Source organism: Bos taurus, chromosome 9 (assembly GCF_002263795.3).
Source record: "Bos taurus isolate L1 Dominette 01449 registration number 42190680 breed Hereford chromosome 9, ARS-UCD2.0, whole genome shotgun sequence".
In the NCBI taxonomy this organism is placed as follows: Eukaryota; Metazoa; Chordata; class Mammalia; order Artiodactyla; family Bovidae; genus Bos; species Bos taurus.
Window position 1 is genome coordinate 445,851 of NC_037336.1, and position 20,973 is coordinate 466,823.

At 41.0% G+C, this 20,973-nt stretch overlaps 1 protein-coding gene across 3 annotated transcripts; it reads left to right on the forward strand.

Annotated features, from left to right (window-relative positions):
* The first annotated feature begins 2,587 nt into the window (after positions 1-2,587).
* Positions 2,588-12,228, forward strand: PTP4A1 (protein tyrosine phosphatase 4A1). Of its 3 annotated transcripts, none has more exon segments than NM_001354592.1 (6): positions 2,588-2,776; positions 6,955-7,502; positions 8,701-8,793; positions 9,083-9,213; positions 10,052-10,126; positions 10,849-12,223. In NM_001354592.1, coding segments are annotated over 5 exon segments (522 nt in total). In that variant the 5' UTR covers positions 2,588-2,776; positions 6,955-7,397; the 3' UTR covers positions 10,967-12,223.
* The last annotated feature ends 8,745 nt before the right edge of the window (positions 12,229-20,973 follow it).

The following is a 20,973-nucleotide window of genomic DNA, read 5'->3' on the forward strand; positions in this document are numbered from 1 at the left end:
TAAGATCACCTCTATTAATACATCTTGTTTCAAGTTTTGTTTTTTCTTAAGGGCAAAAACTTCACCTAGTTTTTCATCTGTGTCTTTTCTTTTTAAAAAAATATAAATTTATTTAATTGCAGGCTAATTACAATATTGTATTGGTTTTGCCATACATCAACACGAATCCGCCATGGGTGTACACGTGTTCCCCATCCTGAAGCCCCCTCCCACCTCCCTCCCCATACCATCCCTCTGGGTCATCCCAGTGCACCAGCCCCAAGCATCCTGTATTCTGCATCGAACCTGGACTGGCGATTCGTTTCACATATGATATTATACATGTTTCAATACCATTCTCCCAAATCATCTCACCCTCACCCTCTCCCACAGAGTCCAAAAGACTATTCTATACATCTGTGTCTCTTTTGCTGTCTCACATATAGGGTTATCGTTACCATCTTTCTAAATTCCATATATATGCGTTAATATACTGTATTGGTGTTTTTCTTTCTGGCTTACTTTAGTCTGTTTAATAGGCTCCAGTTTCATCCACCTCATTAGAACTGATTCAAATGTATTCTTTTTTTACGGCTGAGTAATATTCCATTGTGTATATGTACCACAGCTTTCTTATCCATTCGTCTGCTGATGGACATCTAGGTTGCTTCCATGTCCTGGCTATTATAAACAGTGCTGCGATGAACACTGGGGTACAGGTGTCTCTTTCAATTCTGGTTTCCTCAGTGTGTATGCCCAGCAGTGGGATTGCTGGGTCGTATGGCAGGCATGTCTTTTCAAAGTAGAACAAGGTGGTACCGCACAGGAGAGGCAAAGACCACACCCTCACCGATCCCCCGGAAAGCTGATTAGTCCACTTGTGAGTCTGAGCCCAGCTTTTAGAGCTTGATGAGCAACAGCTAAGTGTCAGCACTGCTTGTGATAATTAATTACAGGATCTGGCTCACAAAGCTCAACTTGTACCGCAAGTTCTACAAGAAAACTGGTTAATACTGATTTGGCTCTGCTTGGCTAAATTTATCTCATCCCACCAAATTCATTTGTTTAAAAGCTCTCACTCTTCCAAGTAACATCACTGTGCGGACAAACTTTTGGATGGAGAGTCGCAGACTGAACATGTTTTTTAACCACACTCTTGTAAATGTCGCTTAAGTATTTTATTCACTATGGTGTTAATTCTGCCCATGCTACATCACCAATACTTTCAGTGGGCCATTAAATAATTTACGTTTGTCAAAAGCCTTTTGCCATATAAAAGTTTTAAATTTTTACGTAATGAAAGGGTATTATTTCTCAAGCTCTTTAATTTTTCCTGACTCAGATGGAGTCAAAAGTTTCCAAGGCAAGCAATTTCTTTAAAATGAAGACAATTTGACTTTGATTCCTCTAAAACCTTGCGGTCGACCCAAATCTCCTCATTGAAAGGACTTCCTTTATTTATAGAGTATATGTTTATTAAAAAAAGTTGAATAACTATGCAAGCAGCTTCTAAGTAGAAGCTCTAATAAATTCTAAAATCAGTCTGTACACTAAGAAAAAATTTGATCCCTAAAGCCTCTCCAATCTATGCTCAATGAAAACAGCAAACAAAAGGTCTCAATATTAGTAGAAAACCGAGTTCTTCAAAGCAAGTAAAATTCGGGTTTACTCCTTCTAGAAAGTAGAGGAGAAAGTTTCAGATTATAAATGACAGAGCTGCCCTTGTTTAAGAGAACAATGGTGATGGGCCTCAATTATGAAGAGAGTGAAAGAGTTCTGAAAACGAACAAAAAGGAAAGCTGTAGCTTTGACGCAATTTTATCAATCCTTGACCAAGCCGAAGATTAATTTTTAGAACGCTGCCTAACCTTTCATGATCCGTGACAACATATCAAATGAGCAGAGGTACAAAGGACGGATGCGATTTCCAAATGCCACGCTCGAACCAACTGCAGTCACCCGCATGCATCGTGTGAAGGCGGGACCAAAGCCGCCTGTGGGGAGCAGGAGCGTTTATGCGCATCCAAGGCACTCTCCCGTCTCCTGTGGGCTGCTCGCTGAATCACGCCAGTCCTGCTCGAGAGCGCCCGCTTCGGCTCGCCCGCAGAACCATTTTCTGGCGATAGGGATCGCGGGGAGCGGTGCCCGAGGAAACCGCGGGCAGAGCGAACTGTGATCTGACTCTCAGCAAAAGGAGCCCGGGCCGGGACTGCGGCTCGGTGCCGGCCCCGCGGGCACTGCGTGCTGAGCCGAGGCCAGCTTCAGGCCTGCTCCGGTGACGAGAGTGTCCTCAGCCCTCTGGGGTTTTAGTCAGGCAGTTGAGCGTCTCCTCCCGCCCCCGGTCTTCCTCCCGCGCCCCTCCCGGACCTCCCCGCCCCTCCCCCGCCGGCCAGCGCTCCGACCGCGGCCGCCGCCATTCATCAACCGGTTCACGCCGGTAGCCGCCGCCGCGCCGTGACGTCCGCGGGGCCGGGCTTCCGCCCCCTGTCGCCGGCGCTCGGCCTGGAGCCTGGCCGCGATTGGTCACCGGGGCCCTTACGTCACGCCGCGTATAAATGGAAGACCCTATGACGCAAGGGCGCCGCGACGCGCGCATTGGCTGCCTGGGCTGCGGGCGGCGAGGCTGCGCGCTCTTCCCCGGGCCGCTCACTGCAGGACCGACTCCGGTGCCCCTGCCGCCTGCGAAGCCGCCGCCACCGCACGACCCCCGCCGCCGCCCCTGCCCCGCCGCCGCCGCCGCCGCCTCGGGACCGGCTGTATGGTTAGGCCACAATCTTCAATGAGTAGACATATTCCTGTGAGTACGCACGCCCCGCGCCGCCGCCTTTGTTAGCAGCTTGGCGCCCGCCCGCGTCCCGGCCCGAGGCCCGGCGGCGGGCGGGGCGGCCTGCGGCACAGAAGCCGCTTTGTGACCGTCGCCGGCCCTGACGTCCGGCGGGCCGGCCGGCGCCCCAGGCCCCTTTGTTTGCTGCGGGGCTCGGCAGCGGGGACGTGGCCCGGGCGGGGCGCGGGCTGCGCGTCAGTGCTGCGGGCGCGCCCCCGGACGCGGCGGGCGGGCAACGCAGCGCTTGCGGACCGTGCCGGGACTCCGGCGCCGGCCGGCGGGACTCGGCCTGTGCGGCCATCCTGCGCTCCGCGGCCGCGACCGGCGCTCGGACAAAATGGCTTCGGCGCCGGCGCCGGCCTGAAGGCGCGGCGCAGACCCGTGACCCAGGCTGCGCGGCCCCGCCAGGTGAGCCGCCCGCCCCTCCCGGGCGGCGGGAGCAAGTCTGGGCTTGTCGCCGCCCCGAAGCGGGGCGCGCCGGCAGGCGAGGAGCGGCCAGCCTTAGAGCCGTGGGAGCGGCTGGCACGCTCCGCTCAGGCCTCGAGCGACTCACGGCGCTCAGTAATCTGGGCCTTCGGGCTGTTGTTGAAACTCTTCTTGTTGCCTCTCGCCGGCTTGTGGTACCGTGGCCAACCAGACCAGTGAGGTTGAGCTCCCACCCGTGGAACTCTCTAGTATTCCACGAATACTAAGTTGTTTGCACAGTAGTCTGGCACCGTTGATTTCATGAGATCTAGATTATGAGCCTTTTTTTTTTTTTGGCCTCAAGGAAAGACTTGTGGGATCTTAGTTTACCGATCAGGGGTTGAACCCTTGACAGTGAGAGCTCAGAGCTTCCCTGGTAGCTCAGCTAGTAAAGAATCCGGCTGCAACGCGGATCCTCGGTTCGATTCCTGGGTCGGGAAGATCCCCTGAAGAAGGATAGGTTACTCAATCCAGTATTTTCGGGCTTCCCTGGTGGCTCGGACTGTAAAGAATCCGCCTGCAATGCGGGAGACTTGTGTTGGGAAGATGCCTGGAGGAGGAGGGCATGGCAACCCACTCCGGTGTTTTTACTTGGAGAATCCCCATGGACAGAGGAACCTGGCGGGCAAACGGTCCGTGGGGTCGCAAAGAGTCGGACACAACAGAGCGACTGAACACACAGCACAGTGAGAGCACGTAGTCCTAACCACTGAACCGCTAGGAAATTCCCATCCTGTTACTCTTTTTCTATGAATTTTTGTGTGATGGCAGTGAAAAAGTTGAAGACAGGAATGCTAGATCATTCTCAGGAGTAAGCAGCATTTTATACATGCACTATTCCAGGTGCATTATATAAAGTATAAGTTGTGGGAGAAACTCCAATTAACCATTTGTCAAACAGTTACAGAGATATATTGCTTTGACTCTGCAATATGACAAATTTCTGCACAGATATTCCCGCCGCACCCCAACCCCACCCCCAATTCCCCGCCCCGGCCGTGTGTGTTTCTGTGATTATATGCAGTTGATAGTGGGATGGGGAAATTACTTGGGATTTCCAAACTTCCTATCATAGTTTTTGCTGGGACGAAGAAATTGGAAATAGGGGAACGTCTTGGGCAAAACAGAAAGACGTTAGATATTTATGCTTTTGTGGAAATCCATCATCTGTCTTTCCCTCACCCCCCCACAATCACAGCGTGGCTCCACTCAGGAAAAAAAAAAAAAATCCTAAAATAACCACCGTTTCGTTAAATAAATTATTTCTTTCTGTGATTTCTCCTTAAACAGCCTACTTGGAAAAGATGTGGCCAGACTAGGCAGTAACAGGAGTTTTAGCTGTTAAATATGGAAATCAGTGGTGTGCAATACTGTCTCTATAAAATAGCTTGCAATTGAAAGAGGGTAGCACTTGGAAATCAGAATACTGAAATAAGAGCCCTTGACCTTAACAGCTTTGCAGATTGCTTTAATTCACTGTCATTGGAAAAGTGCCAGAATAAACTGTTCATTCTAAGGAAGTAGTATAACGATTTTATTAATTTATCCACTAAAGGTCTGTCTAGTCAAGGCTATGGTTTTTCCAGTGGTCATGTATGGATGTGAGAGTTGGACTGTAAAGAAAGCTGAGCGCCAAAGAATTGATGCTTTTGAACTGTGGTGTTGGAGAAGACTCTTGAGAGTCCATTGGACTGCAAGGAGATCCAACCAGTCCATTCTGAAGGAGATCAGCCCTGCGATCTGGAAGGAATGATGCTAAAGCTGAAACTCCAGTACTTTGGCCACCTCATGCGAAGAGTTGACTCATTGGAAAAGACTCTGATGCTGGGAGGGATTGGGGGCAGGAGGAGTAAGGGGACGACAGAGGATGAAATGGCTGGATGGCCTCACTGACTGGATGGACGTGAGTCTGAGTGAACTCCGGGAGTTGGTGATGGACAGGGAGGCCTGGCGTGCTGCAATTCGTGGGGTCACAAAGAGTCGGACAGGACTGAGCGACTGAACTGAACTGAGAATACCTGTAACGTGTTAGAGGCAGTGGCTGGCTCTTAGTGCTCTTGTTAACCTGCTGTTAATATTTTTTCAGTCCTGTTTACTTCCCACGACACAAGTTCCTTATAAACTACTTGGAAGAAGACTAATGTCAACATCAGTGCTTTTCCTGTATATATTCTGAAAATATCCTGTGAACATTCATATTATGTTTGATGTTAGCATAAAACTCATTTAGGTCTTTAAGGGGAACTTGGGAAAAGTATAATTGGTAACAGTTAACTTGCTTTTTGAGACTTGTGGGCAAAATGTAAGGTAATTCACACCACCCCACCACCAGTTCCCCTTGACACCAGTTCCCCTAGATTACCACCCCAGGAAGTGACAACACACACTGGTATTCTTGCCTGTAAAATCACATGGAGAGAGGAGCCTGATGGACTAGTCAGTGGGGCTGCAGAGTCAGACACAGTGTAGTGACTAAACAACACTACACTTCCCTCTGTCGTTTTCTTTGGATTAGATTTCAGTTTAAGACGGAATTAGTGAAATTTTGATTTTAAAATACAAAGGGAAAGGGAAGTCGCTCAGTCGTGTCCGACTCTTCGCGACCCCATGGACTGCAGCCTACCAGGCTCCTCCGTCCATGGGATTTTCCAGGCAAGAGTACTAGAGTGGGGTGCCATCGCCTTCTCCGATGAATGAGTGTACCTATTTGTAAAAATGTGACTGATGAAAACAGTGCAATCACTAGGTTATCACACTGTGGGAGTTCAGTTGTCAAGAGGGAGCAACTCAAAGGACATCACACAATCTATAAACCAGCTGGAAGGAGCCATCCAGACTTTGCCCTTCTGAACCCTTTCTGGGCAATGATTAGAAAAGTCCTCATAGGTGATGTACTGTGTGCAGAAGCGCTGATCAGAATCAGGTTTGGCATGGTACACGACTGTATTGATGGTTTGAGTCACGTCACTGTCTGGCTTAGGCTTCCTAATGAGGATCAGGCCCCCACCGGCAGCAACAAGCTTAATAAGGTGGTCCTTTGGATGGTGTTTGAAGGTTCCCCCAAAATACAAACTACAAAAGAGTATTACAATTATGGACATGTTTTTTATAGTTATAAATGGAAGTTCTGTGTATGTGTATGTAGTGTGCTTATGTTTCATGTAACCAGTTGATAAACTTCCAGACTCAAATGAGGGATAACTGTTAAAGGGAAATAGTAAGTTAATAGGTTGTGAAGGAATGAATGGGACAGTATATATGGTAGCATTTTGAAAATGAGTTTCTTTTCTTAATGTATTGACCAATATAGTGAATTTTTGTAATATGTAACAATATTTTGCCAGTTGGAAAAAATCAGTATAGAAAGTTGTGCATAATAGTTTATAACAGTGTTAAGCAAATAGCTGAGTATTAAAAGGAATAATTAATAGAAGAATGTATATAAGGGATATTCACCAAATGTAACAGTGATATTCTTTGAGCAGTAGTTGTATTAGATCAGTAATTTTAATTTAAAGTAATCTTTGCTTATTGACTTAACCTGTAGTCACCCTGTATTTTTGTGGTTCAAGTGAAAGTTAAAAAGTTAGCTTGGGCCAGAATTTGAAAAGATAGCTATGCAGTTAAATACTGTAAAAACATGTTCCTTTTGAATTGAAAGCAACATTTTTCTCTGTTTTAAACAGCAGTTCTGTGGTGTTCTCGGTCACACATTTATGGAGTTTCTGAAGGGCAGTGGAGATTACTGCCAGGCACAGCACGACCTCTATGCAGACAAGTGAACTGCAGAAATTCATTACTGCTCAACCAAGAAGCCCCCAAAAGACTGGTTAACCTGGACACAGAAGTGTTGAATTGAAATCCACAGAGCATTTTTATACAAGAGTTCTAATCTGGATGGGGTAAACCTCAGTGCACTTCCTTTCTATTGCCTCAGTATTACTGGATTGAAAAATTGCTGCTTCTTGTTAAGAGGTTCATTCATTCATTACTCCCAACTTCATACTTAAAAGCACTGAGAATTTCAAGTGGAGTATATTAAAGTTGACTGTGTTTCTTTGCATCATTTCTGTATTCAATTTTTTAAATTCTTTCATATCCCTATTGAGTGTTTTTTAACTAAATTAACATGGCTCGAATGAACCGCCCAGCTCCTGTGGAAGTTACATACAGGAACATGAGATTTCTTATTACACACAACCCAACTAATGCAACATTAAGCAAATTTATAGAGGTGAGTTTTGATGCTTTTTAATAGCTTAAACTGATTGTAGTGTAATAGTGGAGCTTTTATATAGCAGTGTTTTGAAAATTGTGAGGTGGTTGATGACAATAGCTCCAACTCCCAGAAATATCACTGTCTTCTCTAGGTTAGGTGAATTATTTTATACATTTTTGAGAAGGGCATGTACTTGAAATAGATTAGGTTTATAAGTTAATATCTAATTCTTCATGCCTCACAGTTTTCTTCATTTAAATTTATATGTGAACTGTTACCTGTGGCTGTTGCTTATAAAGTTGTTGGAAGGAGGCTCACTTTGTGGGTTTTTTACATTTTCTAAGCATAATGGCTGACAACTATAAACCAAAGTTAGTTTATGTCTTGGCCCTCTTGACACTTAGGATACAATCTTCAGCCACTGATTTAACTGTGTTTCTGGTGGTTGCTAGATAGTCAAAACTGTCTCACTGCTTAACCTCTTGACTGTCAGAAAGGATTGTAATGTTGAATAATTAATTTGTATGCACATGCATTTCATTTTATAAATATCTATAGATAATCAAATAAAAAATAGCCCCCCCAGATCATAGAAGTGCTTTTAAATTTTATTATCATCAATGTATTTTTTAAATGCCAAGTGTTATAATTAGTAATAATACATTGCATTTCAAAGCCTATAATCTTAAATGGTGGGAAGTTTAACACTGCATTTTTGAGATTTTAGATTTTTTAAGTATATTTTTAAGGCTCTAAACTATATACTGTATGCTGCAAATGAGAAGAAGTTTAAAGAATTAATATATGTCAAGTCAAATGACTTTGTCATGAGTTATTCCTTTGGTTCCTGAATGGCTTCTGATTCTCTTTGTCAGTGCCTCAGCCAGCCAGCATTGCCATGACTGTAAACAACTTCAGTAAATGAAGGGTCGTGGACTTTTTTTTAACTTAAAATTTATTAAAAATCTGTGGTTTAACATTGCTGTTCAGTGCTATTTTAGTATAGTCATTTAAAGTAAAAGATTGCTTCTCTTTTCAACATATATGATTTTCTGTTAACCAGCAGTACCTATTAGATGATCAAAATGACAAACTGAGCAAGAATAATGTGATTATTTTCCCATCCCATCCTCTAGAGCCCATTAAAAATAAGAACAAAACAAAAGAAAAAACGTTTGTATAAACCCGTCTCTGTTTCCATGTTTTTATCCAGGAACTTAAGAAGTATGGAGTCACCACAATCGTAAGAGTATGTGAAGCAACTTATGACACTACTCTTGTGGAGAAAGAAGGCATCCATGTTCTTGTAAGTGTTTAATGGTTCCTCTGTGTTTATAGTACTGTGCTGCAAGTTTAAGTTGTTATAAAATTATAGTCTTAGTTTCCAATTAAGGTGAAAGCTGACCAGAGATTTAAAGTAATAAAAGATCTTCATAAAGATTCAGCATTTATTTGCATTTCTTTGACTGTGGGGTTTCATAAAGAAGCACTTACTAAAGATAAAATGCTTTTGAAAACATTTGGGTGTTAGAATTTTAGAATTATTAGTGTGGTATTTATATTAAAAATCTAAAATGTATATTCTTTTGACTTAGGATTGGCCTTTTGATGATGGTGCACCACCATCTAACCAGATTGTTGATGATTGGTTAAGTCTTGTGAAAATTAAGTTTCGTGAAGACCCTGGTTGTTGTATTGCTGTTCATTGTGTTGCAGGCCTTGGCAGGTAAGAGGGTTTTGTAAACCCATTTAATGGTGTCGATCTTAATTCTTAGTGAAAGCTTCATTTTTGGCTCCTGTAAAGACAGTCACCAGTTTGTGAATCAATTTGCTTTGTTGGCTTACTGAAAGTAGGTGAGTGTAACAGAGTAATGTATTCCAGTATATTTGGAACTGACGAGTGCTGTTGCTAAAATTTATTATACTTGCTTCTATGGGCAGAATTGCTTAATTATGTGTTCTAAGTTGTACCTATAGTCACTGTCCGAGCTTACTGGGAAAATCACTAAGATGGATTTGCATTGAATGTGGTATATTTTTGCATCCTGATTCAGTAGGAACTCATTACCCAGTAGTGCCAAAATACATGTGTCCATATTATTACCAATGCCCTTGGCCCCTGCTGCCCCCAAAAAAGTCCAAGTGGAGAAGAGTGAAATGAAACAGCATGGCCCTGGAGAGGTGGGCATGCAGCTGTGTCTCAGTCTAATTGATCATGAAACAAAGCAAATTTTTCTGGAAGATACTTAAGTGGAAAGTATTTTTCACTGCTAGGAACTTAAGGAAATATTGTCAGCATTTATCAAGATACTGCTCTCCAGTAATAGAAGTCTTAATTTCTAGACTTACTTGTGTTAGTTTATGTAGTTACTAGTTTTCTTTTTGTTATAGATGAAAACCTGGATATGCGAAAGTGATATTTTATTAATGTCCAACATTTTCTATAAATACTAACACAGGAAGTGTGGCATAAATAATAGTGGTTTTGGATAGGGGAATGTTTGGAGTATTGAATTTTCCAGAATTTGACTTTGAAAAATAATATATCAAAAATTCTTCACCAGAGCTCCAGTGCTTGTTGCCCTAGCATTAATTGAAGGTGGAATGAAATATGAAGATGCAGTACAGTTCATAAGACAGTATGTATTTAATAAGTTCTTTTCATTTGCACTTTTTATTTCCTCATTGAATGTTGGTGAATTTAAATATATTAATACTATGAAAGCAATTTGTTTCTAAGAGCCTATCTGACCATTTTGTTCATTATTGAGATAGTATTGACACCAGGAAATATCTTTCCCATTCACATAGATGTTCATACTATAAAAATTCTAATCCAGTAATAATTCTGTGAATTATTGATTTACTTTAAATTCTTGATGAAGTTGTTTATTTGCCTTTTTATTGAGGTGTAGTTTATATAGAGTAAAATGCACAGATCTCACAGATAGATGACCATAACAGCCAAATAAAATAGCTACTCAATGCAGTGTATAGAATATGTTAGTGATTCCAGAAAATGCCCTCATGCTCTTTGTAGTCTCCCAGCCACCAGAGGCACTTTCTTTCGGCTACATATTACAGTAAACTAGTTTTGCCTTTTCTTGGACTTTATATGAATGGATTCATAAATTTTGACTATTTTAATCACCATCACCCCAAAGATTGAGAAAATTAACTTTTTACAGCTCTTTTCCCCTTTACACATGTTGCCGGTCCATATTTCTCCATTAAGTCACAATTTAATAATCAGAAGATAAATTGCTACAAGAAAGGTGATAATTGCCTGCTATGGAACAGTAAATGTTAATATGCCAGAAGGACTTTGCTTTAATTACGTCCTTTGTTTTCTTCCTTCTAGAAAGCGGCGAGGAGCTTTTAACAGCAAGCAACTTTTGTATTTGGAGAAGTATCGTCCTAAAATGCGGCTGCGCTTCAAAGACTCCAATGGACATAGAAACAACTGTTGCATTCAGTAAAACCAGGGTGCATGATGCCATTGATTGGAAGTGGAACCTGAGACAGGATGGAATTTGTCATACATAGCAGATAGCCCGGTTGACTTGGTGAATAAGTCTGATGAAGCTTTCATAAGGAGTGTTGAAAAGCAGTTTTACCAGGCCATAGGCCTGGCAGAATTGTAGTCTCTGTTCAGGTTATGATAAACCTATTTGGATACTAGTAAAGAATTCTTGCTGTTCAGCATTTAATATGTGCTTATAATTTGTACCAATTGACCTTTCCTGAAATCATGCAGTATTGAGTCATGTCATTAAATCTGTTTCCATGCCAGAATCTTACCAATATGTAATAAATTTAGAAAGACTAGGTGCCAAAATACCCAGCACAATACTTGTATATTTTTAGTATCATATAGAACAAATCCCAGGAACTATGAACACTCTGGACCTTATGTGGTTTATTCCTTGCATCATTTCAAACATAGAAAATAGGGCCTATGAGGTTTGTTTGCTCACAATATGTTTACATCTCCCACATTCATACCAGTATCCATCAGATTTGCTCCCTTTTTAATTAACCAAGTCTTACAGTGATTATTTAATATCTTTCTATAAATCTCATTTTATGTTGTAGAAGGCCTCCATTTTGAAAATCTACATTGTACAGAAGCACATGTCTTTAATGTCTCCAGACAAAAGCCTTACAGTTCATTTTAATGTTTGCACTTTGGGGTGCAACTTACAGGGAGGGCCTGAAAAAAGAATGGGAGGGGACTATTAAGTATTTTTAGTAAAATGTTGCCTTTGTCTTGTGCAGAACATGTAGAATATGCGCTTTAATTTAGTAAATATTTTTTTAAAAGGTAGAAATACTTTGTTACTGTAACTAAAATAATTCTTAATCAAAATTTCTGAAATTCTTGTAATTTTTTTTCATACTTACCTGAAGTTGTTTACCGACTTAGTTTTAAGTGTGATTCCCAGCCTCTCTTGCAAAATAAAGTGGGTTTCTGCTAATGAATTGAGCAGACGTTTAATATTTTATATACCTTTTGAGCTGTGTAACTTAATATTTGGATACTTGACAATTTGTTTTATTATGTAATTGATAAAATGGTGATGTGTATTAACGTTAGCTCAACCATCTATTTATACTGTCCGGGAACAAGTGGTTATAGTTCTGTGGGAGAAATAATTTGTCAGTGTTCACCAGCTTGTAAAAATCTAGTGCAAGAGCTTAAACATTAAATAAACGATGATATGCGTTTATCGTCACTGAAGTTGTTTTGCTTCTCGTTAGCTTATTTTGTAGGACACCATGTGAAAGAATTGGTCTTAGTGCTATTTGAAGTGTGGATTTTGGTTAACAAGTGAAGGATTAAATGAAGTTGACATGATAAGTTCCTTGCAGACACAGGGAACTTTATTGAAAGTGCTTTCCATTATAAACTTTTTAAGGTTTAGATGACTTTGGACCAATGACCCAATTCTGTTCTGAGGAGAAACTAGTAGAGGAAGGCCATGATTTGAAGCGCAGTTCTACCAACCAAGTGGTTTTGTGCAGCTTACCTTCTGGGCATGTGTTCTCATTTGCGTATCAATAATTGCATACCTTTTTAAGTTTTGAAGTTAATTCAAATCTAAGCTTTTGGCATGTGAAGTTAAGTTTCAGCCATCTGAAAAGCTTTTGTATAGTTCAATGTTAATCTGAAAGAGACACATGTCTGATCTTTTTTCTTTTTTAATAAAACTGAGTAAAAGCCTCAAAATTTGAGTGAGCAACAATGCTTCACCTTATGTTTTAAAGAATTAGATTCCATCTCTTCATATACCAATTTAGCGTTTAATATACTCCATTCTTGAAACTTGAAGCCAAAACAAAAGGGGGTCCTGGGGGCCATTGCTTCTTTAAATCTTAGATCTTTTGTGATGGGCTAGTAACTTGACCTGGGTTCTTTTGTTTTGCAGCCTGCTCTTGGGAAGTGTAATTGATCATTACATGATAATTAGTATTATCACTGCTGCTGGTACTGCTGCTAAGTCACTTCAGTTGTGTCCGACTCTGTGCGACCCCATAGATGGCAGTCCACCAGGCTCCCCCGTCCCTGGGATTCTCCAGGCAAGAACACTGGAGTGGGTTGCCATTTCCTTCTCCAATGCATGAAAGGGAAAAGTGAAAGTGAAGTCGCTCAGTCGTGTCCGACTCCTAGCGACCCCATGGACTGCAGCCTACCAGGCTCCTCTGTCCATGGGATTTGCCAGGCAAGAGTACTGGAGTGGGGTGCCATTGCCATCTCCCAGTATTATCACAGAACACATAAAATAGCATCTGTGTTTACTGAGAAGTCCTTCATGATTAGTGAAAAACATTTTGAGTTTGAAACATTTAGTTTGCGGTGTTGGATTGTCAGTTTACTTTATAAACCTCATCTCTGCAATGTTCAGCATGATGAGATTTAATTTTTATCTATTTTGTATCTTGTAAATAAAACTACAGAAATCCTCATATCCTGGGAGATTACATGTATCTAATAGTTGAAATACGAACTGTCTTGAATACATGAAATTATCAGATGGTGTTTTAAAATTCAGTATGTTATTAATCGTAAGAGAAAATACAGTCTAGTTAGAGGAAAAACCTAAAAAAATAAATGTCAGTGGTCATTTTGCATCACAGAAACTTCTGTTATTCCTTCTAATGCCCCCTTTTCCTGAGACAATGCTCTTATTCCCACAGCTCCATGCCTAGACACATTCAACCCAGGCATGCGACCACATCTGGTCATCCCTCTTCAACCAGAGTACTTAAACATTATATTGTGGTCCCCCAATTTAGCTTCAGAATCTTAATCTCTGGAATCTTTTTAACTGCCATTCTGTTCTTAAATACTATTTGATAAGCATCTAAGAGTATCATGGAGAACATGAAAGACAGTGATGTCAGGTTTTAGTCACTAAAATGAGCACCCCTTTTTTTTCATGTGCAGACAAATTCTTTTAAAGTACAGTTTTGAAGAAACAGTAGTGTTTGCAGTGTATGTTTACACATTCCCTGATACCTTGAGTAAGTCGTGTGTGTGTGTGTGTGTGTGTGTGTGTGTGTATACACCTCCCTACACCTGAATTGAATATGTTAGAGACGGGTTTAAAAAGTGGGGGCTTCACTGGCAGTCCAGTGATTAAGACTCCATACTCAGAATGGTAGAGGGCGAGGGTTTGATCCCTGGTCAGAAAACAGATCCTGCATGCTGTGGAGTCAAAAAAAGTGTCTGACCCAGTGTTTCTGCATTACATTTGGGCTAACTAGCCTGGGAAAGGAAAGGAAAAAATACATATTTACCTTCAATGAATTAGGGCAGTTGTATGCATTAAATTGTGAATGGAAGACTTAGTAATAATTACACAAATTGACAAATACTGTCAGACTAATCAGTTGATTGATGCACCTTTTATGATAGCTACTGCATATTAAGGGTTCTTACCAAGTTTTCATAATTTGATTACCTATGTTGGTTTTCACAAACTTGACACATTAAGGGATATGAGCCTCTAGTTAGGTGACTAGCTGATACATGGTTTAAAACTCAAGGAATGAAACCTGTGTGACTATCTACTGTACCACAAAAGTATGTCTATACACGTATGCTTGGCCGTTTTTTCTGTTACCAGTTGTTAAAGAATTTTATATGACTTTTTTTGAATTGAAGGATAATTGCTTTACAGAATTTGGTCTTCTGTCAAACATCAACATGAATCAGCCGTAGTATATGACTTCTTAAACTCTTGCCTGTGGAACTCATTTTGTTTAAGAACAAAGTGTTCTTTGTAAACGCTGTGATTTTGTAAATTTCTTTAGATTGAAACCTGTTTTATCTTTGCAGGAAAAAAGCTTTTTTAATTAAGTCAGGATAATAGAGGTGCCTGGCAGGCTATATATAGTCCGTGGGGTCCCAAAAAATCAGACACCACTGAGTGACTTTCACTTTCACTTTTCACCTCAGGCTAAGATATGCTGCAGAAGCAACCACTCTGAGAATAACTTGGATTTATTTCTCACTTAAGCTTCATACCTACCAGAAGGACCCAAGCTGTTGGAGCATCTACCCTGGGACAGTGCTAGTTGTGAAAGAAGGCAAAAAAGGCTTTGGAGTGTCAAATTTCTTGACTAAGAAATCATACTTCTATTCAACTCATTGGACAAAACTGGCCACTCAGAACATAAACTGTACTGAAAAAGACAAAAATAGCATTAATCACTACCACATCAGCTTATAAAATGGGTATCTTAAGCAACATCCTACATAACTGGAATAAACATTAGGGGACAATGTTTCCCAACAACCGAAATAGAGGTCATGAAGTTTGTTAAAGTGTGTGCATATTAGGGAATCATAGGTGCTTATTTAAACCTATAATTTTAAATAAAACTTTAGCTGTGGTGATTTGGCTTACTAGTTTCATATATGTATATATACGTACATATGTATATATTTGTGTGTGTGTGTGTGTATGACTTGTTACATTTGCTAGGAGCTGCGATTCATGGGATCACAAAGAGTCGGACATGACTGAGCAACTGATCTGATCTGATCTGATCTGACTCAAGTATTAAATGCCAAATTATCAGGTGCTCTTTTGTAACTCCAATACATATATATCCATCTTAGGAAAAAAGTTTTTCATTCTGAAAGTACTAATAATAGTCTCTGTAGTTTGTTGGCAGGGCTGGGGCAAATAAGCAAAATTCTAACTCTGAAAGAGCTATTGAGTTTTTCAATTGACTAGAATCAGGAAATTGTGCAATAGTTTCATAGATGTTCACTGAGTGAACATTATGTACCATGTGTTTGGCACTGAAGACAAAGTGATTAGCACAAACTTGGTCCCTGACTTCATGAAATTTAGACTAGCAGTTTGTCTTCATGAATTTAAAATGCTGTGTATAGCATAACAAAACCAGTGTATCTAAACCAACACAACCTTTTCCTAAAGGTTCTGGCTTGCAAAAGAAATATGTTAAAATGCCCCTGCTGCAAAAGTATATTCAAATAATTTTCACGGGTAGCTATCAGACAAAAGCCATTAGCACACAGAGTCAAATAAAGCAAATATTTGGTGGCTCAGACGGTAAAGAATCTGCCTGCAATGCAGGAGACCTGGGTTTGATGCCTGGGTTGGGAAGATCCCCTGGAGGAGGGTATGGCAACCCATTCCAATATTATTGCCTGGAGAATCCCCATGGACAGAGGAGCCTGGTGGGCTACAGTCCATGGGGTCACACAAGAGTTGGACAGGACTGAAAGACTAAGCACAGCATAGACATTAATTAAATAATCATTGTAGTTATGCCTGTTACATATGCTGTGCATGAAAATACTGCCAGATTTTGGTAGGGCTCATGGGTACTTAATGGCACCCCACTCCAGTACTCTTGCCTGGAAAATCCCATGGACGGAGGAGCCTGGTAGGCTGCAGTCCATAGGGTCACTGAGGGTCGGACACGACTGAACGACTTCACTTTCACTTTTCACTTTCATGCATTGGAGAAGGAAATGGCAACTCACTCCAGTGTTCTTGCCTGGAGAATCCCAGGGACAGGGGAGCCTGGTGGGCTGCCGTCTATGGGGTCGCACAGAGTCAGACACAACTGAAGTGACTTAGCAGCAGCAGCAGCATGGGTACATCAAACTAAACCCATCACAGAAATGTGGCTCAAACAGCAAAAAATTGACATGATGAATTTGGCAATGAGTTGTTTGACTGGTCACACATACAAATGGGATTCCCTGGTGGCTCATACGGTAAACCATTTGCCTGTAGTGCGGGAGACCTGGGTTGCGAAGATCTCCTGGAGAAGGAAATGGCAATCCACTCCAGTACTCTTGCCTAGAAAATTCTGTGGACAGAGGAGGCTTGAAGAGTCAGACACAACTGAGCAGCTTCACTTCATGTACAAATCAGGTTGTTCTTGTGGAGGATCTAGTGACCAAGAATTTTTACTTGGAAAATTATTCTGCCCACTAATTCTACCTCCTGATGGATTGGAAAAAAGGCTCTCATGACTTTGTTCTAACAACCCTGACAGAGAAACAATGAAGGCTGCTTCTCTCATCTATCATTTTTCTTTCTTTTTTTTTTTTAATTTGTTTATATTAATTAGAGGCTAATTACTTTACAATATTGTAGTGGTTTTTGCCATACATTGACATGAATCAGCCATGGGTGTACATATGTTCCCCATCCTGAACCCCCCTCCCACCTCCCTCCGCATCCCATCCCTCAGGGTCATCCCAGTGTACCAGCCCCGAGCACTTTGTCTCATGCATTGAACCTGGACTGGCGATCTCTTGCACATATAACATACATGTTTCAATGCTACTCTCTCAAATCATCCCAGTCTTGCCTTCTCCCACAGAATCCAAAAGACTGTTCTATACATCTGTGTCTCTTTTGCTGTCTCACATACAGGGTTATCATTACCATTTTTCTAAATTCCATATATATGTGTTAGCATACTGTATTGGTATTTTTCTTTCTGGCTTACTTCACTCTGTATAATAGGCTCCAGTTTCATCCACCTCAATAGAATTGATTCAAATGTATTCTTTTTAATGGCTGAGTAATATTCCATTGTGTATATGTGCCACAGCTTTCTTATCCATTCATCTGCTGATAGACATCTAGGTTGATTCCATGTCCTGGCTATTATAAACAGTGCTGTGATGAACACTGGGGTACATGTGTCTCTTTCAATTCTGGTTTCCTCGGTGTGTATGCCCAGCAGTGGGATTGCTGGGTCATATGGCAGTTCTATTTCCAGTTTTTTTAAGGAATCTCCACATTGTTCTCTATAGTGGCTGTACTAGTTTGCATTCTCACCAACAGTGTAAGAGGGTTCCCTTTTCTTCACACCCTCTCCAGCATTTATTGCCTTATTCATTTATTGCATTATTCTCATGACGTGCTCAGCATATCGGTTAAATAAACAAGATGGCAAGAGAGAGCTCTGTAGTACTCCTTTCTTAATCTTGAACTGGTCAGTGGTTCCATACAGGGTTCTAACTGTTGCTTCTCCACCCGCATACAGATTTCTTAGGAGACAGGTAAGATGGTCTGGTATTCCTGTATCTTTAAGAGCTTTCCACAGTTTGTTATGATCCACACAGTCAAAGGCATAGTCGATGAAACAGAGGTGGATGTTTTTCTGGAATTCCCTTGCTTTCTCTATGATCCAGAGAATGTTGACAATTGGATCTCTTGTTCCTCTGCTAAGCCTAACTTGGATATCTGGAAGTTTCTGATTCACATAATGCTGAAGCATAACATGCAAGATTTTTAAGCATGACCTTACTAGCATGGGAGATGAGTGCAATTGTCCGATGGTTTGAACATTCTTTAGTACTACCCTTCTTGGGAATTGGGATGAGGATTGTCCTTTTCCAGCCCTATGGCCACTGCTGGGATCTTCCAGATTTGCTGACATATTGAGTGCAAAACTTTGATGGCATCATCTTTTAGGGTTTTGGATAGCTTTACTGGAATTCCATTGCATTCACTAGCTTTATTGAGAGCAGGGCTGCCTAAGGCCCACTTGACTTCACACTCCAGAATGTCTGGCTCTGGGTCACTGACCACACCATCATGGTTATCTGGTTCGTGAAAATCTTTTTTGTACACTTCTTCCATCTCTTCTTGATCTCTTCAGTGTCTACTATGTCTCTATCATTTCTGTCCTTTATTATGCCCGTATTTTGGCAAAACATTCCCTTGATATAACCAATTTTCCTGAAGAGATCTCTAAGCTTTCCCCTTCTGTTGTTTTCCTCTATTTTTATGTACTGGTCTTCTTGTCTCTCCTTGCTATTCTTTGGAACTCTGTCTGCATTTAGTTGGATGTACCTTTCCCTTTCTTTCTTGCTTTTCACATCTCTTCTTTCCTCAGCCATTTGTAAGTCCTCCTTAGATAATCACTTTGCCTTCTTGCTTTTCTATTTCTTTGGGTTGGTTTTGTTCACTGCCTGTGCAATATTACAGACCTCCGTCCATAGTTCCTCAGGTACACTGTTTACTAGATCTAATCCCTTTAATCTACTCATCACTTCCACTGCATATTCATTGAGGATTTGATCTAAGTTGTACCTAGCTAGCCAATATTTACATTGGTTAGAATGGGGCCAATTTAACTTTTCCTCAGTGTTAGTTGACTCTGTGACCTGAATGAATTAATTACAATTTATTCTAATAATGACTTAATCCTGCTCAAATTACCCTCACAGTTTTAATTGATAGCATTGTCTAAATTTATGCTTGCTTTTCTTTCTTTTTATATCCTTTTATTTTACCATCCAGCTTCAAAAGTAGAAGCCTGCTATTATTTCCCACCTCATTCTATTGAGTAGCTTTAATTCCTATTAATCTTTATTTTCACATTAATCTGCTTCTCTACATTTAATTAATTACACTTCAGGATCTCTTCTTGGGACTTTCCTGGTGGTCCAGTGGCCAGGACTCTGGGTTCCCAGTACAGGTGGCCCAAGTTCCATCTCTGGTCAGGGAACTAGATCTTGCTAAGACTTGGCACAGCCAAATAAATAAATAAATAAAAATTTTAAAATTTCTTATTAGGCATTGAATTTTTGTCCCCATCCGTTTATTACTTATAGTCTGTGTTTATTACAGATTTATCTGTATAAGAAAGAAGTACTAGAACTTAGTCAAAAAGAGGCATGGACAAGTTTGCAGAAATTGACTTTCACTTTTAATAATGGGGGAAAAGCAGGGTTGTGATTGATAGTCAATTGCTATCATCTCTAAATATGACTTTATTACTGATTTTAACCACCAAATCTAGACTTTCCAGAAGGATTACAGCTTGTTTACCTCATTTCTTGGCTAAGGTTGAGAGCTACATTTCCCAGAATCCATTTTACTATATGGTTCCAGGCTAGAATTGGACACAAGAATTTGTATGAGATTTGGAAAAATGACAGAAATTGAAGCCTTAATGGTCATTGCTGCCAGACTAGGGGACAGTAGAGACAGAGGTGCCTGATGAGCCCCACGTTTTCCCGTCTCATCTCTTGCCTCTTGCCACCTGCTGGGCCACTGGTAGCCTCTGACCCACCATAGGACACTTAGATGGTGACAGCCACACAAAGGCAACTATTTCCCCAGTGGTGACACTTGAAGAAATCTTTCCACAAGTACTCTTCCTGCAGTCCCACTCTGGCAAGCAGTTGTGTTTGTTTTGTTGAATTTCCCCACCATCTTCAATTTGTCCCCTCACACCAGTGCTTCACATGGAGTGTTTGGTACCTATTTCTCTGATCCTGTCTTCCTTTCCAGACTTTCACTTTTGCAACCCTGCTTATGTTTGTTTGAGGTCTAATTGTTATAATAAATCCCTTCTTCTCTTTATATTTGCAGTGGCTCTGTTTTCCTACTGATGCACTTGGGATCTTTTTGCTCTGCCATCTTCAACAACATCATAGCTGCAAAATGGCCAACAACCACCAAGCATTATGCCCTCACAGGACATTGCCAAAGCATGAAGCAGGAGTATTGGTGCTAAAAAAAAATCTATCTCCTTACATTCTTCTCCTCTTTCATGGAGGAAAAATTTTATCTCTGCAGTACTCCCCATCAGTCTCATCAGTCAAAACAGAGTCATGTATCTTCTACTGATCACTGACATAGGGGCTGCAGGCCATGACTGGCTTGGACCTATCCTTGGCCGAATATCAGGATAACTTAGAAAACTTTCAAAACATGCTTTCACCTGTGCCCAATTTGCAGAGATTCTCTAGATTTAATTGCTCTAGGGTGGTGCCCTGGCATTAAATTAAATATGCAGCCATGGTGGAGAACAACTGCTTGGATCAAACATGATTCATTTGTTGGATCTATGGCACAACAAACAAAATCAGAGTTCTGTATAAGGTAGAAGGATTAAATGGCTGTGGGAAAGGAAATCAAGAATGTCTTAGGATTTTTTTTTAATCCATCTAGATTATCTCATCTAAGAT